This window comes from Lycorma delicatula, chromosome 12 (assembly GCF_047948215.1).
Source record: "Lycorma delicatula isolate Av1 chromosome 12, ASM4794821v1, whole genome shotgun sequence".
Classification (NCBI taxonomy): Eukaryota; Metazoa; Arthropoda; class Insecta; order Hemiptera; family Fulgoridae; genus Lycorma; species Lycorma delicatula.
Genome location: NC_134466.1, coordinates 76,253,678 through 76,272,928, shown reverse-complemented (window position 1 = coordinate 76,272,928; position 19,251 = coordinate 76,253,678). Strand labels below are relative to the sequence as shown.

The 19,251-nt window shown below is 30.0% G+C and overlaps 1 protein-coding gene across 1 annotated transcript in view; it reads left to right on the top strand.

Moving 5' to 3' along the window:
- Nucleotides 1-19,251, top strand: part of stan (Protocadherin-like wing polarity protein stan) — a 155,420-nt gene that overhangs the window by 104,436 nt on the left and 31,733 nt on the right. The window contains exons 37-44 of the mRNA XM_075380015.1: nt 981-1,129; nt 3,943-4,108; nt 7,014-7,193; nt 9,332-9,467; nt 11,967-12,141; nt 14,389-14,604; nt 16,823-17,043; nt 18,169-18,315. Of these exons, the coding sequence (XP_075236130.1) occupies nt 981-1,129; nt 3,943-4,108; nt 7,014-7,193; nt 9,332-9,467; nt 11,967-12,141; nt 14,389-14,604; nt 16,823-17,043; nt 18,169-18,315 (1,390 nt within the window). The remainder of the gene's footprint in view (nt 1-980; nt 1,130-3,942; nt 4,109-7,013; nt 7,194-9,331; nt 9,468-11,966; nt 12,142-14,388; nt 14,605-16,822; nt 17,044-18,168; nt 18,316-19,251) is intronic.

Genomic DNA, 19,251 nt, shown 5'->3' with positions numbered 1-19,251 from the left:
AATAAATCATTTAATAACATTGCTACTTATATTTCTATAGATGTGCAATTTTCTCATATTTACAGATTTATCCTGTTCATAGTTTCTTAACCATTGCAAGACAAATACTAAAAAGACAATGAGTTAGATGATAAAATAAGAAAATAACTAGTTGACTAAATTTAGATTAAATAAGCAATGAAAAATTAAATATTAATATCTATCCTAATTACTAATAATCATAATAATAATAAAAATTTGTTATATTTGTTAGGAACATAAAAGAAAATAAAAATGCTTAATATGCAGTTCATGAACAACTAAAGTAGATTTGCAACTTGTCTGTACTTAAAACTATATAACTGTTGAGTCAACTGGAAGTTTAGAAGTCTTTAGTTAACATTTTTTCCACATACAATGTTAACTTGGTCATACTGAATATGTTTATAAAATTTAGATTTTTCCAGTGAGGAAGTACCTAATCGACAGTCATCAATGCGGGAGATATCCAGTGTCCTTAAAAATAGTGCTTATGATTTTGTTTTATGCAGTAGGATTATTTATGGCACTTACTAAACCTCTGAAAATCAATTATCAATAATTCTGTATTTTTTTTTAAATTCTCACGTTATGAATTCAGTTGCATTATAAATGTCAAAATTTGATAATGTAAAATGTGTGAGGTCTTCTGTTCACAGAGTTACTAATGTATTTATAAATATAGTTATAATAAGACTTATTGCATGAAGTTATAGATGTTTATTAGATAATCAAATACTTATAATTAAAGTAAATATGCTTAAAAATAATTTATGACCTTTAAAATTTAAATGCTGTAAAAGAACATGTCTTCGTAAAAGGTGAAGCCTATAAACAATTGTTTTCAAATGCGTTAACAATATAATATTATGCCCAAAAGCTTACACATTTGAATGCCAGTTGGTAAAAAAGGTTAATATGTATTTGTTGTGTTTATAATTTTTTTTTCTTTCTTTTTTTAGTGATCGGATTAGATGTAGTATCTGCAGAAAGTCTGTTTGGTTATGAAACAGATGGACCTGGCCGTGATATCCTACCCGGTTCTTCTGGTCATGAATCTGAAAAAGTTATATTGCCTGATACTAGTAATATTTTACATCCACCTTTACAAGTAATTATTGATTTTTTAATTCATACTTTTTAAGATTTTTATTTTGAGATTAGCTGAAAAAGTAAGTGAAAGTTGTAATATATTTTTGTTAAACTTGAAATGTTAAGTAATGTATTAGAAAATACATAATCTTTAACTCATTTTCTTTACTTTAAAATAAATGATATTTTAGAATCTTTATTATTAGGTGTTTAAATTATGTTTGCTGTCTATTGTTTCCAAGTAGCATTGTTAATCTCAAAAACTGTTAGTGCATTTTTTTAAACATCTGCTATTAGAATTGTATCTGTTCATATAATATATGAGGTGGGTTTTTAAAGTAAGATGATCCGTCTTCAAATAAAAACAAAATTGAAAAATATGACTAAACTTTATTACTTAAGCATAAAAATTACAATTGTTTACTACTTTTTTTACATGGCTGCCCTTCAACTTAACACATTTTTCGTAGCATTTCACTAGTTTCTACATTCTCTCTTCAAGAAATTCTGCTACCAATGATTTAAACCTTGTGGTAATGCAATTTAAATTCTTTATTATGCAAGCATCAAATCTTTGTGATGCAAGCCACTGTACACACACACATGAGTATATTTATTAATGTACAGAATTATTGAATTTGAGCAGTGTAACTCTATTAGCATTTCAAGAATCACCTTTACAAAAATGATAGATTCAGTTTTCTTAAAAGTACCATAAAAAAACATGTTTACAGATTAGTTATAGCTGAATTTATTCCTCTTTTAGAGTCTGAAAAATAGATATTGTTATGAACTTTGAGACAATGTTAAATATACACTTCTCATATAGCAGCTGAAACCATAAATATTTTTATTTTAAGATCAAAAGGAAGCAATTTTGAAAGGATTATTGGACTTCATCGAGTCTCCCAATCTTTTATCACCAAATTTTCTTTTCTGGGTTGTGAAAAATGCTAGGTATAATATTTAACTTTATAATTTAACAACTAGACATAATAGAAGATATAAAGAATTGTAAAAAGAACAGCATTACTTTTTTTTTAATTATTTGATTTTGTTTTAAAAATTACATCACCAAGTGTTGATCTCCATTATCTATTCAAGTTTGCTACCTTGCCTTGAAATTTTGCATTACTTTCCTAATCGTTTCTAGTGGAATCGCATGATTTCTTGTCAGATTGCAGGTTTTAGATAATTGATTGCCCTCAATTTATCTTTGAAGACTTCAACTTTCAGATGCCTCCACAGAATCGTATGCTGTGAAGTCAGGTGAACGTACAGGCTATAGGATGTCACCTTATTGTGGAGTTAGACATTTCTTTTAGACCATTTAGCTGTGTGAGTGGTGGCACCATCTTTTTGGAAACACACAACTTGGTTTCCAAGTTCATTGAACTTTGATTGTGTATCATGTCAGCATAATGGTTGGAAGTTGAGTAATGGCTCACATTCCCTTATCACAAAAGTACTGATGTATCGCTTCAAAATATAAGATAATGTACCAAACAATTACACATTCACAGCAGACAGGATGCTCGTGGAGCTGTTGAGGATTAGTTTGTGCCAAAACCAAAAATTTGTTCATTTACACAATCTGTTAAATAACAACAGAGTTCAATGAAACATTTTTAAAAATAGTCTGGCAAGATCTAATACGGTTCACCCATTCTTGTTCACACAGTTGCCACATGACCATCATCTTGTATAGATGAAACTTCAGATCTTTCTGTAAATTTCTTTGTACAGTTCAATCTTACAATCTCAATGTAGCTGCAAATTTAAGTGCTGAGCATTGTGGAGGTTTTGCGGGTCTCATTTTAATATTTTTGGGTGTTTAAATGCTGCAAAGCCTATCAGGTGGTTTATTCTTCAAAGCTGAAATCACAGCTCTAAAATTTTATACTCATAACAATATACTCTTCCTATCAGGAACCGTAGAATTTTGACTTCGCCTAAAGAGAATGTGAAATAATTCACTGTATTGTGATGACAGATTGATAACATTGCATGGCACTACTTTATGCCATGAACTAAAATGGTAGCGTATCTATAACATAGCATAACTTCATCACACCTCGTTCTACTGGTATTTAACGAATGAGGTAAAAAAATCCAAGAGTTATTTTTGCAGCTCCTTTACCATTAAAGAACTGAAGATTAATAAAAGAATGTATGAAAATGTTGCTGAAGTTCCATTACAAAGAGTGTTCAAAAATATTAATAAAAGAGTGATAAATCGTATCAAGATTCCTGACTGTCATATAGAAGTTGTTAAAAATTCTGTTTTAAGCATTTTTTAAATCTGTTCTATTATTGAATAGATTTTTTGTTATTATTTGTTGGTTTTTTAAATATTTTTTGGGGTAACAAGCTTATTGGTCTACTAGTATATCATGAACATTGATTAAAGTTTAAATACATAAAATTTAATTATTATAAAATGTATATACATTAAGTTAATTAATCTAAAATTTCTTAACAACTTCACATTAGATATGTCATCCTTAAAATAGTATTGTCATTATCAAGAAAATAATATCTCTATATGATTGACTAGGAAAAACAAAATACTGTCTCAAATCATCACAATTTATTAAGAAAATGTTTGAGAGTATTCATTATTATTCCTACAAAAGGTAATCTGTGACTATTCACCTGCATTTTGGTGCTTGTATCCATTACAGCCACAAAAAAATTGAGGTAAATAATACAAAGTAACAAATTAACATACCTCTTCCTGTAGAGAAGGAGTGCATTATTTATAACGAATATATTTATGTACTGGTATTATTTATTATACATATTTGTATTATCTTATAATTTTTTTCATAGCATATAAATATGGTTGGTAATAACATCGCTGCTGGTCGTATATCTCCTAGCCCTGCTGTTATATTTCCAAAATATAATAATTATATGCAAGATCCAAACAAATTTGATCCATATTCTCATGCAATCATACCTATTGATTTACTCGGAATTCAGCTGGTATCACAAGGTGTGTATATTTATATATGTATATTCAGTAAATTTAATTATGATAAAACCTTAAACACTTAAGTTTAAAAACATTAAAGCCATAGTTATCTTCAATAAAGAGTATTTTATAAGCTAAAGCCTTTTTTTTATTTAATTATTTTTTTAATAAATGAATCATAGTATATTGTAATTGTATTTATAACTTTATCATTCAATGCTGTATTTTCTTTTTACGTTTTCAGATTATTTATATGCTCACAGATAAAAGCTGTGCTCAAATATTAATAAATGATTCAGAATATAGAAAACCAGAAATCTATTCCATGTCATTATTAATATAAAAACCAAAAACAATAAGCTCATTAAATTGGATTAGAGGGTACACTAAAACCTGAGTGTTAACAGAATTATAACCATAGGTTGGGTAATGCTTGTCGTATTTGGTGGGAGCCAAGCTAATTTAACATGTCTTAATGCAATATTCAGATGACATGTGGCATTTTCTAAAAAGAGATGAATGTGTCTATTTTGCTGCTTCATTCTTCTGTTAAACCACTCCATAATACACGTCATCCATGATTTTTTGTTGGATCTCCATACTCCAGGAAGATTATCTTTATTAATGTTTTTAAAACCAGTTTATCAGCTTTTACAATAATGAACAGTTTTTCCAGTTCTGTCATAACATCGCAAATAAAAACTGTCAACCTTTCCTTGGAATGCTTTCCTTCGGTACAACGTTCTCCTTTCAAGCAAAGTCTTATTCGGTAGTGCATGATAAAAAAGTCTGGTTTCATCCCTTGTTTGCAATATTTCTAGGTTTATAATTTTCAGTCAAAGTAGCAAGTTTTGTTTTCCAGTCAGTTACTGTCTCATTACACCACATACTTCGTCAGGTTACTGCCTCACCACATACTTCTTTAAACACAATTTGATTCCACTTTTTAAAACTTTCCAGCCAACCATTTGAAGGCTGAAATTGATGCTACCTAATTTCTGTGCAATTTCCTCTGCTTGGTGCTGTACAGTTGCTCCTGAAATCAGTAACTTTCTTGCCCTCGCATTCATAAACCACTCCCAAACAGTTTTGTTAATTTCTTCATTACTAGTTTTTTGCATATGCCTTTTATTTGAATTGTTCCCTTTTAACCATTCAGTTTTTAATTCGTTTTTATTTATTTAAATTTCATAGATTTGAATCTTATCAAATTTTTTGACTAAATTTTTACAAACAGGTTACCTTTTTTGCTGGCTTTGATTACTTTGATTTTTGAAGTCCAACACAACTATTTTTGTTGATGCCATACTTGTTACACTAATACACTGTATCCGGAAGAACACTAAACTAACAATCATATTGTACAGTTCTGTACTTTAGGTACTGAATTGTAATATGGATCCATAAAATTAAAAATTAAAATTAAGATGATAAATTTAGCATATGAACAGAAAAAATGCATACACACATATGCACAGTAAAGAAGACTTTGTTGTAATGAAAAAAAAACGACACATGGTTAAGTTACATATAGTGGCATTGGATAATTAATTTAAAGCCACCGGGTCGGTCTAGTGGTGAAAGCGTCTTCCCAAATCAGCTGATTTGGAAGCCGAGAGTTCCAGCATTCAAGTCCTAGTAAAGCCAGTTATTTTTACATGGATTTGAATGCTAGATCGTGGATACCGGTTGGGTTTCAATTAACCACACATCTCAGGATTGGTTGAACTGAGAATGTACAAGACTACACTTCATTTACACTCATACATATCATCCTCTGAAGTATTATCTAAACGGTGGTTACCGGAGGCTAAACAGGAAAAAGAAAGAAAGATAATTATTTAAATAAAAACTGTGATAAGATAAGGAATGATGAGAGTGTGTTAAGTTATGATTCACAGGGCAGTAGGCATAAAGGCTAGTTTACTGAAAGTAGCCAAAACAACGATGACTGTGTGCCGTCACCTGTACAAGGTTTTAACACTCTGTCTGTCTGTTATCGCCTATTATGATGGCAACAAGTTACTAAAAATGTAAACATTTATGTAGTGTTAAATGCAAATTTATCAGTTACAACTCTGACATCTAATTTTTATTTTTGTTTATGCAGGGTAATTTGTAATATAGCATAGTACAATATATTGTATACAGTATGTATAGTACAGTACAGTACAGTATATGTATTCTATTTTATATGTGGGAAAATTTAGTACTGTACTTTATGTATAGCATTAAATGGGTTTATATATTTTTTGCATAAATTACAGTACTCTGCATGAATCTCAAAATATGTTTCCGTTAACTCATGAGATTTTTTCTATTTCATGTAAGCAAGGTTTCTGTTATTTCAGGGAAAATTAACATCATATCTTTGGTAAAATTCACAGGACCAGGGAAATATTCCATTGTAGACAGGATTCTGTTAAATCCAAGTTTTACTGACCTTGTGCATTAATCAGCACACACATTTTTTTTACATATACAGTTATTACATATGTTATGGTAAATTTCTGGTAAATCTGGTGATTATGCATAATTACCTGTAAATTTGATTTACGCCTTGTGGAGTTAGAAATTCTTTAAGAATGCCTATATTTAGATCTTATATGTAATAGAAAACTGCAACCTTAACTAATGGTTCAACACTGGAATATTTAAAAGTTGTATACTGAAGATTGAAAAATTGTAAAAAATATGAAATCCTTACAATCAAAAGTCATATTTAATTAGTTTTTTAGATCAATAAATAAATTTAATGATCAACAAAAATAACTTTTTTTTGCTGATTGTATTCTTTTATTAATATTGTTGCGATAATGACTAATAACTTTAGGAATTAAAGAAAAAATTGTTTAATAAATTTTACCATTTTAATGTCCATATATATTTATTTAATGAATGAATGTGTTGTAATTTTTTTTCTCAGGAGAATTAAGAACAAAAGAAGCACCAGGTTATAAAAATAATGAAGCTGTTATTGGTTATGCACAGTACCATAGTCTTGGTAAAATACTTCCAATGCGTTATGATATGACTGTTGTTAGTCGTTGGGGTGTCGATCTGGTTGTAGCAACACCAGTGTTTACTATCATCGTTATTGTTACAGGTAAAATAATTTGTGTAATTTCACACTCAATAGGTTTTTATCTCTCTCCCTCTCCCACCCCCTCTCTCTTGCTCTCTCTCGCTCCCCTATCTCTCTTTCTTTCTTTCTTTCTTTCTTGCTTTCTCAGATATTTGTATTTTACTTTTCTATAAAATAATTGAAAAAATTCATATGAATGTATGTCCTAAAATGTACAATAACTTTCTTAAATGGATTTTTTTTTTTTTTTGTCTTCAGTCATTTGACTGGTTTGATGCAGCTCTCCAAGATTCCCTATCTAGTGCTAGTCGTTTCATTTCAGTATACCCTCTACATCCTACATCCCTAACAATTTGTTTTACATATTCCAAACGTGGCCTGCCTACACAATTTTTCCCTTCTACCTGTCCTTCCAAAATTAAAGCGACTATTCCAGGATGCCTTAGTATGTGGCCTATAAGTCTGTCTCTTCTTTTAACTATATTTTTCCAAATGCTTCTTTCTTCATCTATTTGCCGCAATACCTCCTCATTTGTCACTTTATCCACCCATCTGATTTTTAACATTCTCCTATAGCACCACATTTCAAAAGCTTCTAACCTTTTCTTCTCAGATACTCCGATTGTCCAAGTTTCACTTCCATATAAAGCGACACTCCAAACATACACTTTCAAAAATCTTTTCCTGACATTTAAATTAATTTTTGATGTAAACAACTTATATTTCTTACTGAAGGCTCGTTTAGCTTGTGCTATTCGGCATTTAAATGGATAATAAACACATAAAACTTATACAGAAGTTAATAAAATATTAAACTGTACGGGAGTAACTGATCTTTTTGTACCGAAGGTCGTGGATATACTGTTCATTGTGATGATATTTTGCATGCGAGTATTGCCGTGTATCAGTAAAATACCCTGGGTGAGTATTGCATGTTCAGGATTATGCAACACATTTTTTTTTACATTTAAAATAGACATCTCTACTGATTGTACAGTCTCAAATCAAGAAGTTGATGACCAAAACTTTTTTGTCCTTGAACTTTGTGCACATGATCATCCAAGTGGTAAAGATCAGCTTGCATTTTAACTTTTTGGGTTATGAAGTACATCGCCATTCCATAGATTGTCATTTTGTTTCAAGTATTACATGTAACACCCTCTGTACAAAGTTAAAAACTCAGCCAGCACACTGTCCAAACATTTCATTTTATGATTTTCTGTAAGCATCTTAGGTTCCCAGCACGCATATAATTTCCGATAATTGAGTTCTTAGAAAAAACTTTTGTAGAAGTGAATGTGAAATTTCTTTAAAATGCACAGGAAGAGATGTGATGGTGAACTGTCTATTCCCTTTAATATTGTCATTAGTTATAAACACCAGATTATCGGTTATCAAAGATGGTCACCTGCATGTTATTGCATCATTCATTAAATAGTCACACCCATCTCCATACCATGTAATCACTCATTACATTTTCTCTATAAATATCGCAAATTTGACAGTGAATTTCAACTAGTTTAATGTATCTTTCATTCAAGAAACAGATAATTCACCAGATTTCACTTGCAGCAGACATTTTAATTTTCTTAATTGTAAACATCCACTAAGAAGCATACTGGCTACTGAACTGAATAAGAATGGTGATAATTCCTTCCTAGCATAATTTAGTACGTATCTGTAGAATCATAATTATAGCGCTGCAACGGTAATGTTTAAAAACAGAACTTACTTTCTATATACTACCTCATATATTGATAAATGAATCGCTACTAAAGAATTTTCACATTTTAGTGCATATTGAATGTGTTACATAAATGGAAATTTTTTGTAAGAGTGGAAATGGAAATCAACTAATGTTGGTTTTACATCTTCATTATTTTATGGTCCATGTCTCAGCAGAACTGTTATTTTGAAATAAAAAAGAGGTTGTAATAATAGTAATTCTTTTTGAACAGCTGATACTTTCTATGCCATGGATGCCAAATTGATCTTCAGACACTTTCAGTTTGTTCTATTAAATAATTTTTCCGCTGTTTATTGTTAGGCACTTAAATTATTGAATGACCATTATATTAATAATTTATTTTTTTTCTCTTTCAATCGTACCTTAATAATGAAACATTTAAAAGTTTTATTTACTTATTTATTTATTTCAGAAGACAATGGTTTTAAAAGTTTATCAGATACAGTGCCCTTACCATCACCTGTACGTTTACGTCTTTGGCTTAATGAAGATTTGGCTCATTCAGCAAGATCGAATCCACAGTGTGTGCATTGGACTAATGCCAGAGGGTAAGTAGGTTCCATTATTTATTCTTATATGTAGTTTTTTCTGTAAATTACAGAGCATTTGTAAGTTAACCTTTTAAAATATAAATTTTTTATATATACTCATTTAATAGTTTTGTTTTTCCTTTTTAAAAAAATTATGTATCAAGAGTAGGTTAAGAGAACTTCATGACTAGATTTAGTACTTTATGACTAAAGAGACAAAAACACAGAATCATATTTTTTCTTAAATGAATGCCAGTAGAAAAGGTTATACATTATTCAGAAACTGAGTTGATATGGTTACAAAAAACACTTTTCTTGATGATGAAAGCAGGGTGAAAGCTTGCATCTACTCCAAAAAATATAACATTACACATTTAGTTACCTGAAGTTTGGGAACTTATATAACTTTTCAACTGTTATGCATAGAAAAAATATATATAGCATACAATGTAATGCTTCCAAATCAAAATGATTTTTTTTGTAGATACCACCACATTCTTTTGTGGTTTTACTCCCTATGGGAGTCAGACATTTTAAATGGAAAGGATGGATTATTAGGATTCATTTTAGAGTATTGAAAAACCAAAATTATGACCTAAAAATCTTCAAACTATGACAACCTTAACCAAAGTGGTAATTATGTAATATTTTTCACATCTATTTTCAAAAATGGTCTACAATACCTCTTAAATAATTTTCTCGACAATGAAGCTCTAAAAAAATTAAATTAGTAAATGCCCCTGCGGTATATTCTTCAGTATGAGGCCAGTATTTAGGGTGACTGTATGCCACTTTTGAAATTAAATGTGAAAAATATTAAATAGCAACCACTTGTATAAAATTTGTCATAGTTAACTGTTTTTATATCAAAATTTTTGTTTTTCAATGTTCTTTTAAATTGTGTCGAAGCTCTATTTTTCCGTCTAAAAATGTTTAGCTGTATTCCCTACCTTGTGGTGAGTTTAGGGGTGTGGTAGTGCTGGTCTGTTATTAAAAAGTAAACTGTTTAGAGGTAAAGAAATCGCTAAATTAAATTTTTTTATGTTTAATGGTTAAAACGTTATTTAAGGGATGCCGTACTTTAAAGTAATATACATTAAAATTATTATTATTAAGATAATAATAACTGTTATCTTTTCTGCTAAGATCACTAAAGTTTCTATGTTAAGTACTGCTTACCTCTCTTAGCTTCATTGTTTTATTATAAATTGTCAATTTCAGAACCACTCCATTATCAAAACTTTTTGCACTATAGTACAATAAGTTTTACTATAGTGTAGTACAGTATAACTGTAATACAAGTTATTGTACTGTACAATAACTTGTATTACAGTTATACTGTACTACAGTATAATAAGTTGTACTACAGTTATACTGTAGTTCAATACAACCTATTGTATTACAGTATGATAAGTTTTGAGAATGTAGTGTTTACAAAACATATCAGCATATAATAAAAGAATGAGGCTAAAAAAGGTATACAGTACTCAAAATAGAAACTAATATATATTATATACTGAAATATTTAAAATACAGAATGAGATAAGAAACAGACAAATTAAAGATAACGAAGACAACGCATGTGAAAGCACTTTGAAGTATAGGTCATAGAGTTTAGCAGCAGCAACGCGAGACATGTGACACGCGCATTATTGTGGTAAAATATTCTTTTCATCTGTTTCCACCCACTCTTCAGTCATTAGCATGTAATGGTGAATCCATGTTTCATCTATTGTTATAAAATTTCAAAGAAACTCAGTAGAATCACATTTAAATTAATCTAAACATCCTTGAAAAGGGTTCAGTTGAATGTGTTTTTTTTTTATTGTTAACAAACATGACACCCAAACACATCTAGTGTTTTTTCGTATAAAGTGTAGTGGATAAAGTCTATCAAGCTGTTTGCATTATCAGCAAGCTCATGTACCTTCAATTGTTGATTATTTAATTCAACATTGTGGTTTTTTGTGATGATTTCTTTGGTCATAGCACTTTTTGGGCATCCTGAGCATTCATCCCCTTGAATGGATCTATGACCACATTTAAATTCAGCAGTCCCTTTTTTAATGTCAAAAGTGAATCCTTTAATGAGGAATCTAACTCTTTTGTACATCCATCAGCATTAAATCTTTTAAAGCAAAGTAGTTAATAACTCAAATTTAGATTATCCATTTTTTTTTCAGAAAATGTCAAAACTTCTTTGCTTTACTCAATCGCCACAAACAAGCAGCACACATATCTTCAAAACTTCACAGTTTCCAATCTAAAGGATCATATTTGACAGGTATCACAGTCAGTTGGTCATACTCCATCTCTGTGTGAGGCCGAGAATTTTCCAAACAATCCTAGTTTGTGTTTACTTTTCATAATTTTTTTAACAAAAATTAAAATAATTTTTTCCGCTAAAAATTTGCATAAAATGTAAGGTACCCATTATGTTGTATATCGTAAGTATCTTTTCAGGTTTAATATTTTATAAAATAAGTATACATGCTAAAAATATAGTCTAATTTGCAGATTTGGAGAATGGACAAGAGCCGGTTGTCATACTGAACTACCCCCTGAATGGTGGAAACATCGTAAGCCCGACACATCTAATGAGAAAAGTGTACACTTACCACCTGTTTTAGTTAATTGTACTTGCAATCACTTATCAAGTTTTGCTGTTCTTGTTGACTTAGTCGGAGATGAAGTAAGTACGGATGTTTTCCCTCTCTTTATCTTTATTTGTGTTGACTGTTAATGATGTAAAAAAAAAACATCTAATATGTTGTAAAAAAAATTGAATTTATCATTAACATACAGTCTCTACCAATTTTTACAAATCTAACTTATAGCAGAATAGATTATTAACTATATACTACCTATATTATAGTATATATATATATATATATATATATATATATATAGATTATTATACTATATTAACTACCTATAGCAGAACTATTTATTATTGTGGTCATATGAATTTTGATCAGCTTGTAGCATGTTTTCAGTTATGCATTAACATTTGGTGGGAGTTCATGCAAAAACTAAAGAACTTTTAACAACCAAAAGGTATTAATTACATTGTTATGTAGCAGTAATATGTCACAAGCATTTGCTCTTAAACTTAATATAGTCTTTCTAGGCTTTTTTTTCCAAACTTTGTTCAGATACTCTTGTATGTATCTACAAGCCCAAGAGGAAGATAATCACTATGTGGGATAGCCCCAGTAATACCACAACTCTCCAAAACAACGTAGTCTACTAGTCATAATGGTTTCTGGAACCATGAACCTACTGATGCCAGGATCTCCAGTAACCATTTGATTGGTGTCTGGTGGCGTTAATCCGAACAGGCCATGAACAGATCTTTTATATATATATTTTTTTTGAAGTTAATTGATTTAAATCTTGTGTATAAAAGGCCTGATATTACAAGATAAAACTATTTACCATGTATAAAAATCTGTAATGGTGTTCACCCTGTCACTGTTATCACCTAACCTAAAAGGTTGTCAACCTAAAAGAAAAGATATGAAAAAAAATTTCATTTTTAAACTTGATTTTTTCCATTATTTTTTGGCCAGATATGCTTTATCTGGTTTTTTTTACTTGTGCAAACCTTTGCATTTGAATTAAGTATACAACATTGCAGTCTGTTATCAATTGATTATGGTTACTTGAAAAGTTTCAGCATTCTTATAATTATAATTCAGCTTTTTGATAACATGGTGTTTGATAAGTTCATCTAAAAATAAAGAAAAACGTTTTTCAGAAAAAATCTTTTTATTTCTCAATTTCATCTCCTTTCAAGTTTATATACTTAGTCTATGATGTTCAAGTTTCTTGTTCCCATCCTTTTTGTATGATTTATCCTGTAGGCAGTTATTTCAGCATAACTTCATCATTTCATTAAATCTCTTTCCAATAAGCCACTTCTTCATATTTGGAAAAAGGTAATAGTCTGAAGATGTTAAGCATGACAAATAAGGGGATGCAAAAGAATTTCATAGCGTAATTCAAACAGTTTTTCTGTCACAATCATAGAAGAGTGATCTGTTGCATTGTCTCGATAAAAAAAAGTTCTCTTTTTATCAGTTGTGATTTTTTCTTTATTTCTTTATTTACAAATCCAGGAAAGATGCATAATATTATTTGGTTATCATTTAACCTATTCTCCAGGCATTCAATGAAGATTATGCTGTGAGCATTCCAAAAGACAGTGGCCATAACCTTTTCTGCTGAGTGAAGAGTTTTTAAGTCTTCTTTGGAGCAAGTTCCCGAACTGCAACACACTGTTTTGATTATTACTTAGTTTCAGGGCAGTAATGATGGACCTGAGTTTCATCATCTGTTATGAAACTATACAAAAACTCCGTAATTATTTTGGAATGGCCCTAAACCATATGTTTAATCATTTATTCTTTTTAATCAATTGTGCATGACAATGTTCGTGTGAAATGCACTTTACCTGTTTTTTGTTCATTTGAGATGCCTATTACTTTACAATCTCATGCATCTTCAATCTTCTATCCTCTTATCATCCATCATATTGTGGATTTTTTTTCAATGTTCTATGGAATTGTAACCTTAGTACGCCAAATATAAATATTCAGCTCAAAAGACCATTGCAAAAACGCAACTCTGCTTGTAAACTTTTCTTATCACTGATTTATCATAATATTTATTTGGCTTGACTTTAGTATCTTGTGCAGTTTTGCCTTTCACAAAGTATTGTTTTAATCACCACAAAAATTCTCCTTTATCTGTTTTTCAAAAATCACAAAACTTGATTGATTTAAACAATTGCTAACAATACAATTATTAAATACAGTTAGTTATGCTCCTCAAGAGATGCAGGAAATTAAGAATCGTGCCTTCTCTTGATTTTGCACAGACTTATCAAATATCAATCGTAATTGTAATTATAAATTCATGTTATTTCTTGTTACAGCACATTGTAGAGACAACAGTCGGTGAAGATTTTGCAACATGGATTTGTTTTTCATTATCTTTATGGGCTCTTGCTATGGCTACATTTATGCTTGGTTTACTAAGAGCAAAAACGAACTCTAGTGCCATATATACTAACCAAGCATTGTGCCTTTTCATAGCAGAAGCATTATATTTGGTTGCATTAAAAGGAAGAGCAACATTGTTGCCTAATGAGGTATTTTTATTTTTTCATATGAATTATTTAATAAATTCTGTTTAGTTTTTATAATTCAGTTAATAATGTAGTGTCATAACTTTACAGGTTTTTAACTACTTCAGTACCAGCTTATATTTTTATTAAGTAAAAATTTTGCTGTAATAAGTTATTTTTTCTGTTTATCTATATTATTTTTTTAAATGGATTAACTTAGGTCATGAACTCAAGTGATGCTAATTTAAAGTTGATGTGATGCTATTTTTTTATAGTAATATGTAACTATCTGTAAGTCCAAACACAATGAAATATTATTTAATTAGAAAAATGTTTAAGTTTAGAAATCATATTTATTTAATAGCTGCTATTATTCCCTATTTTTTCTTAATTAATTCAATACAGCTTTGAATGTCATTAAGTAAAAACATCATCACATCGTTATTTGCAGCGACTCGTGTAGTACACTCCAAGCCTTAGAAGATTTGTATTCTAGATATCCTATCATCACCAAAATTCGTAATACAATTGCTGAGTTAAATTGTCACTACACATTAGTGAATTTCTGCTGGATCCCTTGCCATGTGAGAATCCTGGGGTAACAAACGTGCGGATTCCTCTGCTGAAGATGCATGTAGCCAACCATCTTTCACCACTCAGAGTTACTAATACTGATTTTATTAATTCCATTAAATATACACTTCGAAGAAGGTGGCAAAGTGACTGGAGTGCTACAGTGGATAATAAACTCTGGTACATCAAAGATATGCTGTTACTATGGGGCTCTTCATGCAGGAAAATTCGCCAAGAGGAAGTGGTCCTTTGCCGATTGCGATTAGGACATACCAGAGTTACTTATGGATACCTGATGTCAGCAGAAAATGCACCACTATGCATATGATGCAACTGTCGCTTTACTGTGCACCACATCCTTATGGAATGCATATGTAATGCAGACTTATGTCGCAAATTCAAATTATCAAGCGACATTTGTCACATCCTAGGAAATATAAGAATGTACTGGATCAGGTACTGTTACTTCTAAGAAGAATCAGTATACTTCATTAGAGTTAACCTGCCATAAATTTTGATATTTTGTTATTTGTGTCACACATATTATCCTAATTGTTATATTTCTTTTACTATTTCAGTTTTACTCATATTATTATCATAGTTTTAACTTTATTTTACTAATATTTTAATATCCTAGAAGGAGTCTTTTATTATTTTGACCCGAACAATGATAATACAAAATCTTTTTTGCCCCCTCCCCAAAAAATATCTAAATTCATGTATTCATTCTACATTAATGTCTGAACAGGAAGTTCAAACTCCTTGTGGATTATCCCATCAACATTAAAGAAACATTTCAATAAGTATTTTATGTTACTCTTGACTTGATGGGCTTTCTTTGGTCGAATTGATGGTGGACTCTTCTACTGTATCATTACTGCTTAGTTTCAGGATTATATCCATAAACCCAACTTTCATTACCTGTGACGACCTTAAAAAAGATATTTGAATTGGTTCGAAGCAGTTCTTTTAGTTCACTTCAGATTTATCCAATGTTACTTACTTTGTGGCATGAACTTTGCATTGATTACTCTCTTGTGCAATTCTTGTGAAAAATCTATTGACATGTGCCTTACAATAATTCTATGATATTATAGATAGTTTCAGTGGTCTGCCTACGATCTTCCACAATCGCATTCCAAACACCAGTGACATTTTCTGATTTAATGTCAGTAGATGGTTGTCCCGAACGTTCATCAGTAGATATTTGGCCATTTTTTAAACTCTTAAAATTGTCATATGGTTGTGTATGGCTTAAAGTGTCATTTCTTAAAGTATGCTTGTACTAACTATTATTTAGAAGTATGTATAATAGGGGTAGGTGAAACATAAATAAAATAAAACCTGTGTTTTAGTAGTCTTGTCTACTACATATCAGTAGTCTTGTCTACTGGCTAGAAAAGGTTTACTCCTAATGTTTTATTGGTGCAGTCCTGAACTTTACGGCTGGTATTTTTACGCACTTCTTTTCCTTTTAAAATCTTACTCCATTATTACTGTGATATCTAATATACTCAGTTTTGCTTCTTTTTTCATTTTTCAAATTTATACATTTTTTTTTGTCAAGATAACATTGAAAAAATGTTTTTAATTCAGACTGTAAATTAGTAAAGATTTTTTTGTGTTACGAATGATTTTTTTTCAGTTTTATAGTTTTGTTTGTTAATAGGTGTCCTGTAAACTGATAGCAATGTCTTTGCATTACTTTTGGTTATGTGCATTAAGTTGGTGGACAGTCGGCTCTTTACATCTTTATCGAATGCTTACTGAAGTGCGTGATGTAAATCATGGACCGATGAGATTTTATTACTGTCTAGGATATTCATTACCTGCTGTTATTGTTTGTCTTGCTGTTGGTGTACGAGCAGATCAGTATGGGAATGTTTTCTTGTAAGTTATGTTGTTTTAATTTCTTTTTTTTTCTAATAAATGTTTTTAATGTAATTTATACAAGTTTATTTAAACGTATGAGGGATTTTCAAGAAATTAAGGCCATGTAATACATATTAAAACATTTCATTTTTGGATTGAGGTTATTAATGTTTCAACATAACACCATAGTTCTCAGTGCATTTGCTGAGCTTGCAGGAATGAGATTTATGATTTCATTATTATGGAATTTTCTTGTATGATTTTTAACTTTGTTATTATATTTTGAACTTTATCATTGCGAAAAAGATTTTTGGGCTTTCAGTTCATTAAACTGTAACAGTTACTTGAAGGCTCAATAAAAGTCTACATGACATTAAAGTGTTATTTTTTATTATGCAGATTTTTTGCCATTCGTTGTGTGCTGTTTAATGTACGTTTTTGTTGAAGATACCTTCATGGTTTATGGTGATATTTTTAGTAATGTGGAAAGTTAATAAAAAATTACCCCTTTCTGTTCAGAAGATGGCTATTGTGATTTTTCTTGTAGATGTTTTGAATTTTGTGTACGGTTTTAAATTCATGATTTGTTTTGCTACATTTTTCCCTATCAATAAAACAATATTTTCATTATAACTGAAACAACTTGCCATTAAATTTTGATATCACTTACTCATTTTTCACAAATTAATTTGACTAACTGAACATAACCTCCCTTAACTTTAATATCATATGGATCCTGTTTGACGCTGTATTTATAATTCGTATAAAGAATCTGATTAAGTTTTATTCAAGGTTGCTTTCTCTGGTAGTATTCACGTAGCAGTTAGTTTTTGTGTGGAGAGCATTATGAGTAGGAGTGAATGTTACTTGTCTTTGCATGTTAATGTGCAATTATGTTTCTTATGTGTTTAGAAAAGAAGGCACCTGGAAATATTTCATTCCTCATGTACCCTAATATGCCTGCTATACTACAAAACTTTGAAATCTGTTTACTATTCACCGGTTGCATGTATAGACATTCTGAAATTCCATTTAATTATTTTATTTTATTTATTTATTTTTTTTATTTAGAAGAGTATTTAAAAAATTATTATACCTATATAAAGACATATGTTATTGGATGTTTTCTTATTATTTTTTCAGTTGCTGGTTATCGTTATATGAATCAGTAATTTGGAGTATGATAGCACCAGCTTGTGTAATTGTAGTAGTAAATATTGGTGTTTTAATGATGTCATTACATGCTGCATTTACTTTAAAAGATCATGTCGCAGGTTATGGAAATCTCAGGTAATTTTTCCAAACTTAAAAAATTAATAATTATTAAGTTTATTTAAAAATAGTTAAATCGACTGTAAGTAACAATAGAGGTAGATTAAATTATATTAATCAGTTATATGATCCTAGATTAAATTTACCTCTAATTTTTACCTCAAAGCAACAAATGCTTAATGGTTGCAAAAATTCATAAACCCAGAACCCATTTGGATCACTCATAAATTTCAGAAAAGTACTTGTATTTTTTATTTCTACAATAATAGATAAAATAATTAGATTAAAGTTAAATTTATCATATACTTGCAACATAATTAATCAGTATAAGTCAGTTTAAAGTTATATTGTTTACAAATTTTTATAATAGTAATAATTAATAATAGAATGATAGGTATCTTTTAATGTAAGTAGTATTTATTCAGATATAAACATTGAAATTATTATAAATGTAATTTTAAAAAAAGGGTCGTTATGTTACAAAGGATCAGACATTTTAACTTTTCTTCAAATAACAATTTCAACAAAAGTCAAATCAAGCCTCGAGGTGCACCTGGATATATTTGGAACAAACAGGAGAAATTTGTCCAGTGAACTGAATCTAAATAATCTTCATCTGTTGTCACATCCCACTATCACCACACTAGGCCACATCTAGAGGTGAAACTCAGGACCTAGTCACACCACAGGTGACTCCTTGACAGGCAATCATGAAAAGTCTTAAGGGATACTTCATCGACTGAACTGAGCTACACCAGAGTTTAGAGAAAGCAGCACTTGGATATGGTGGGCTGCCACTTAGAGGATAACATGCGATCGGAAGCATTAGAATGCTCTAACACCACACACATGAACAAGAACAATACATAATCTAAAATCAGACTGAAGCAAATCATTTACATACATAATGTAAACACCCTCATGCAGACTGATAAACCAAAAATAACCGACCTA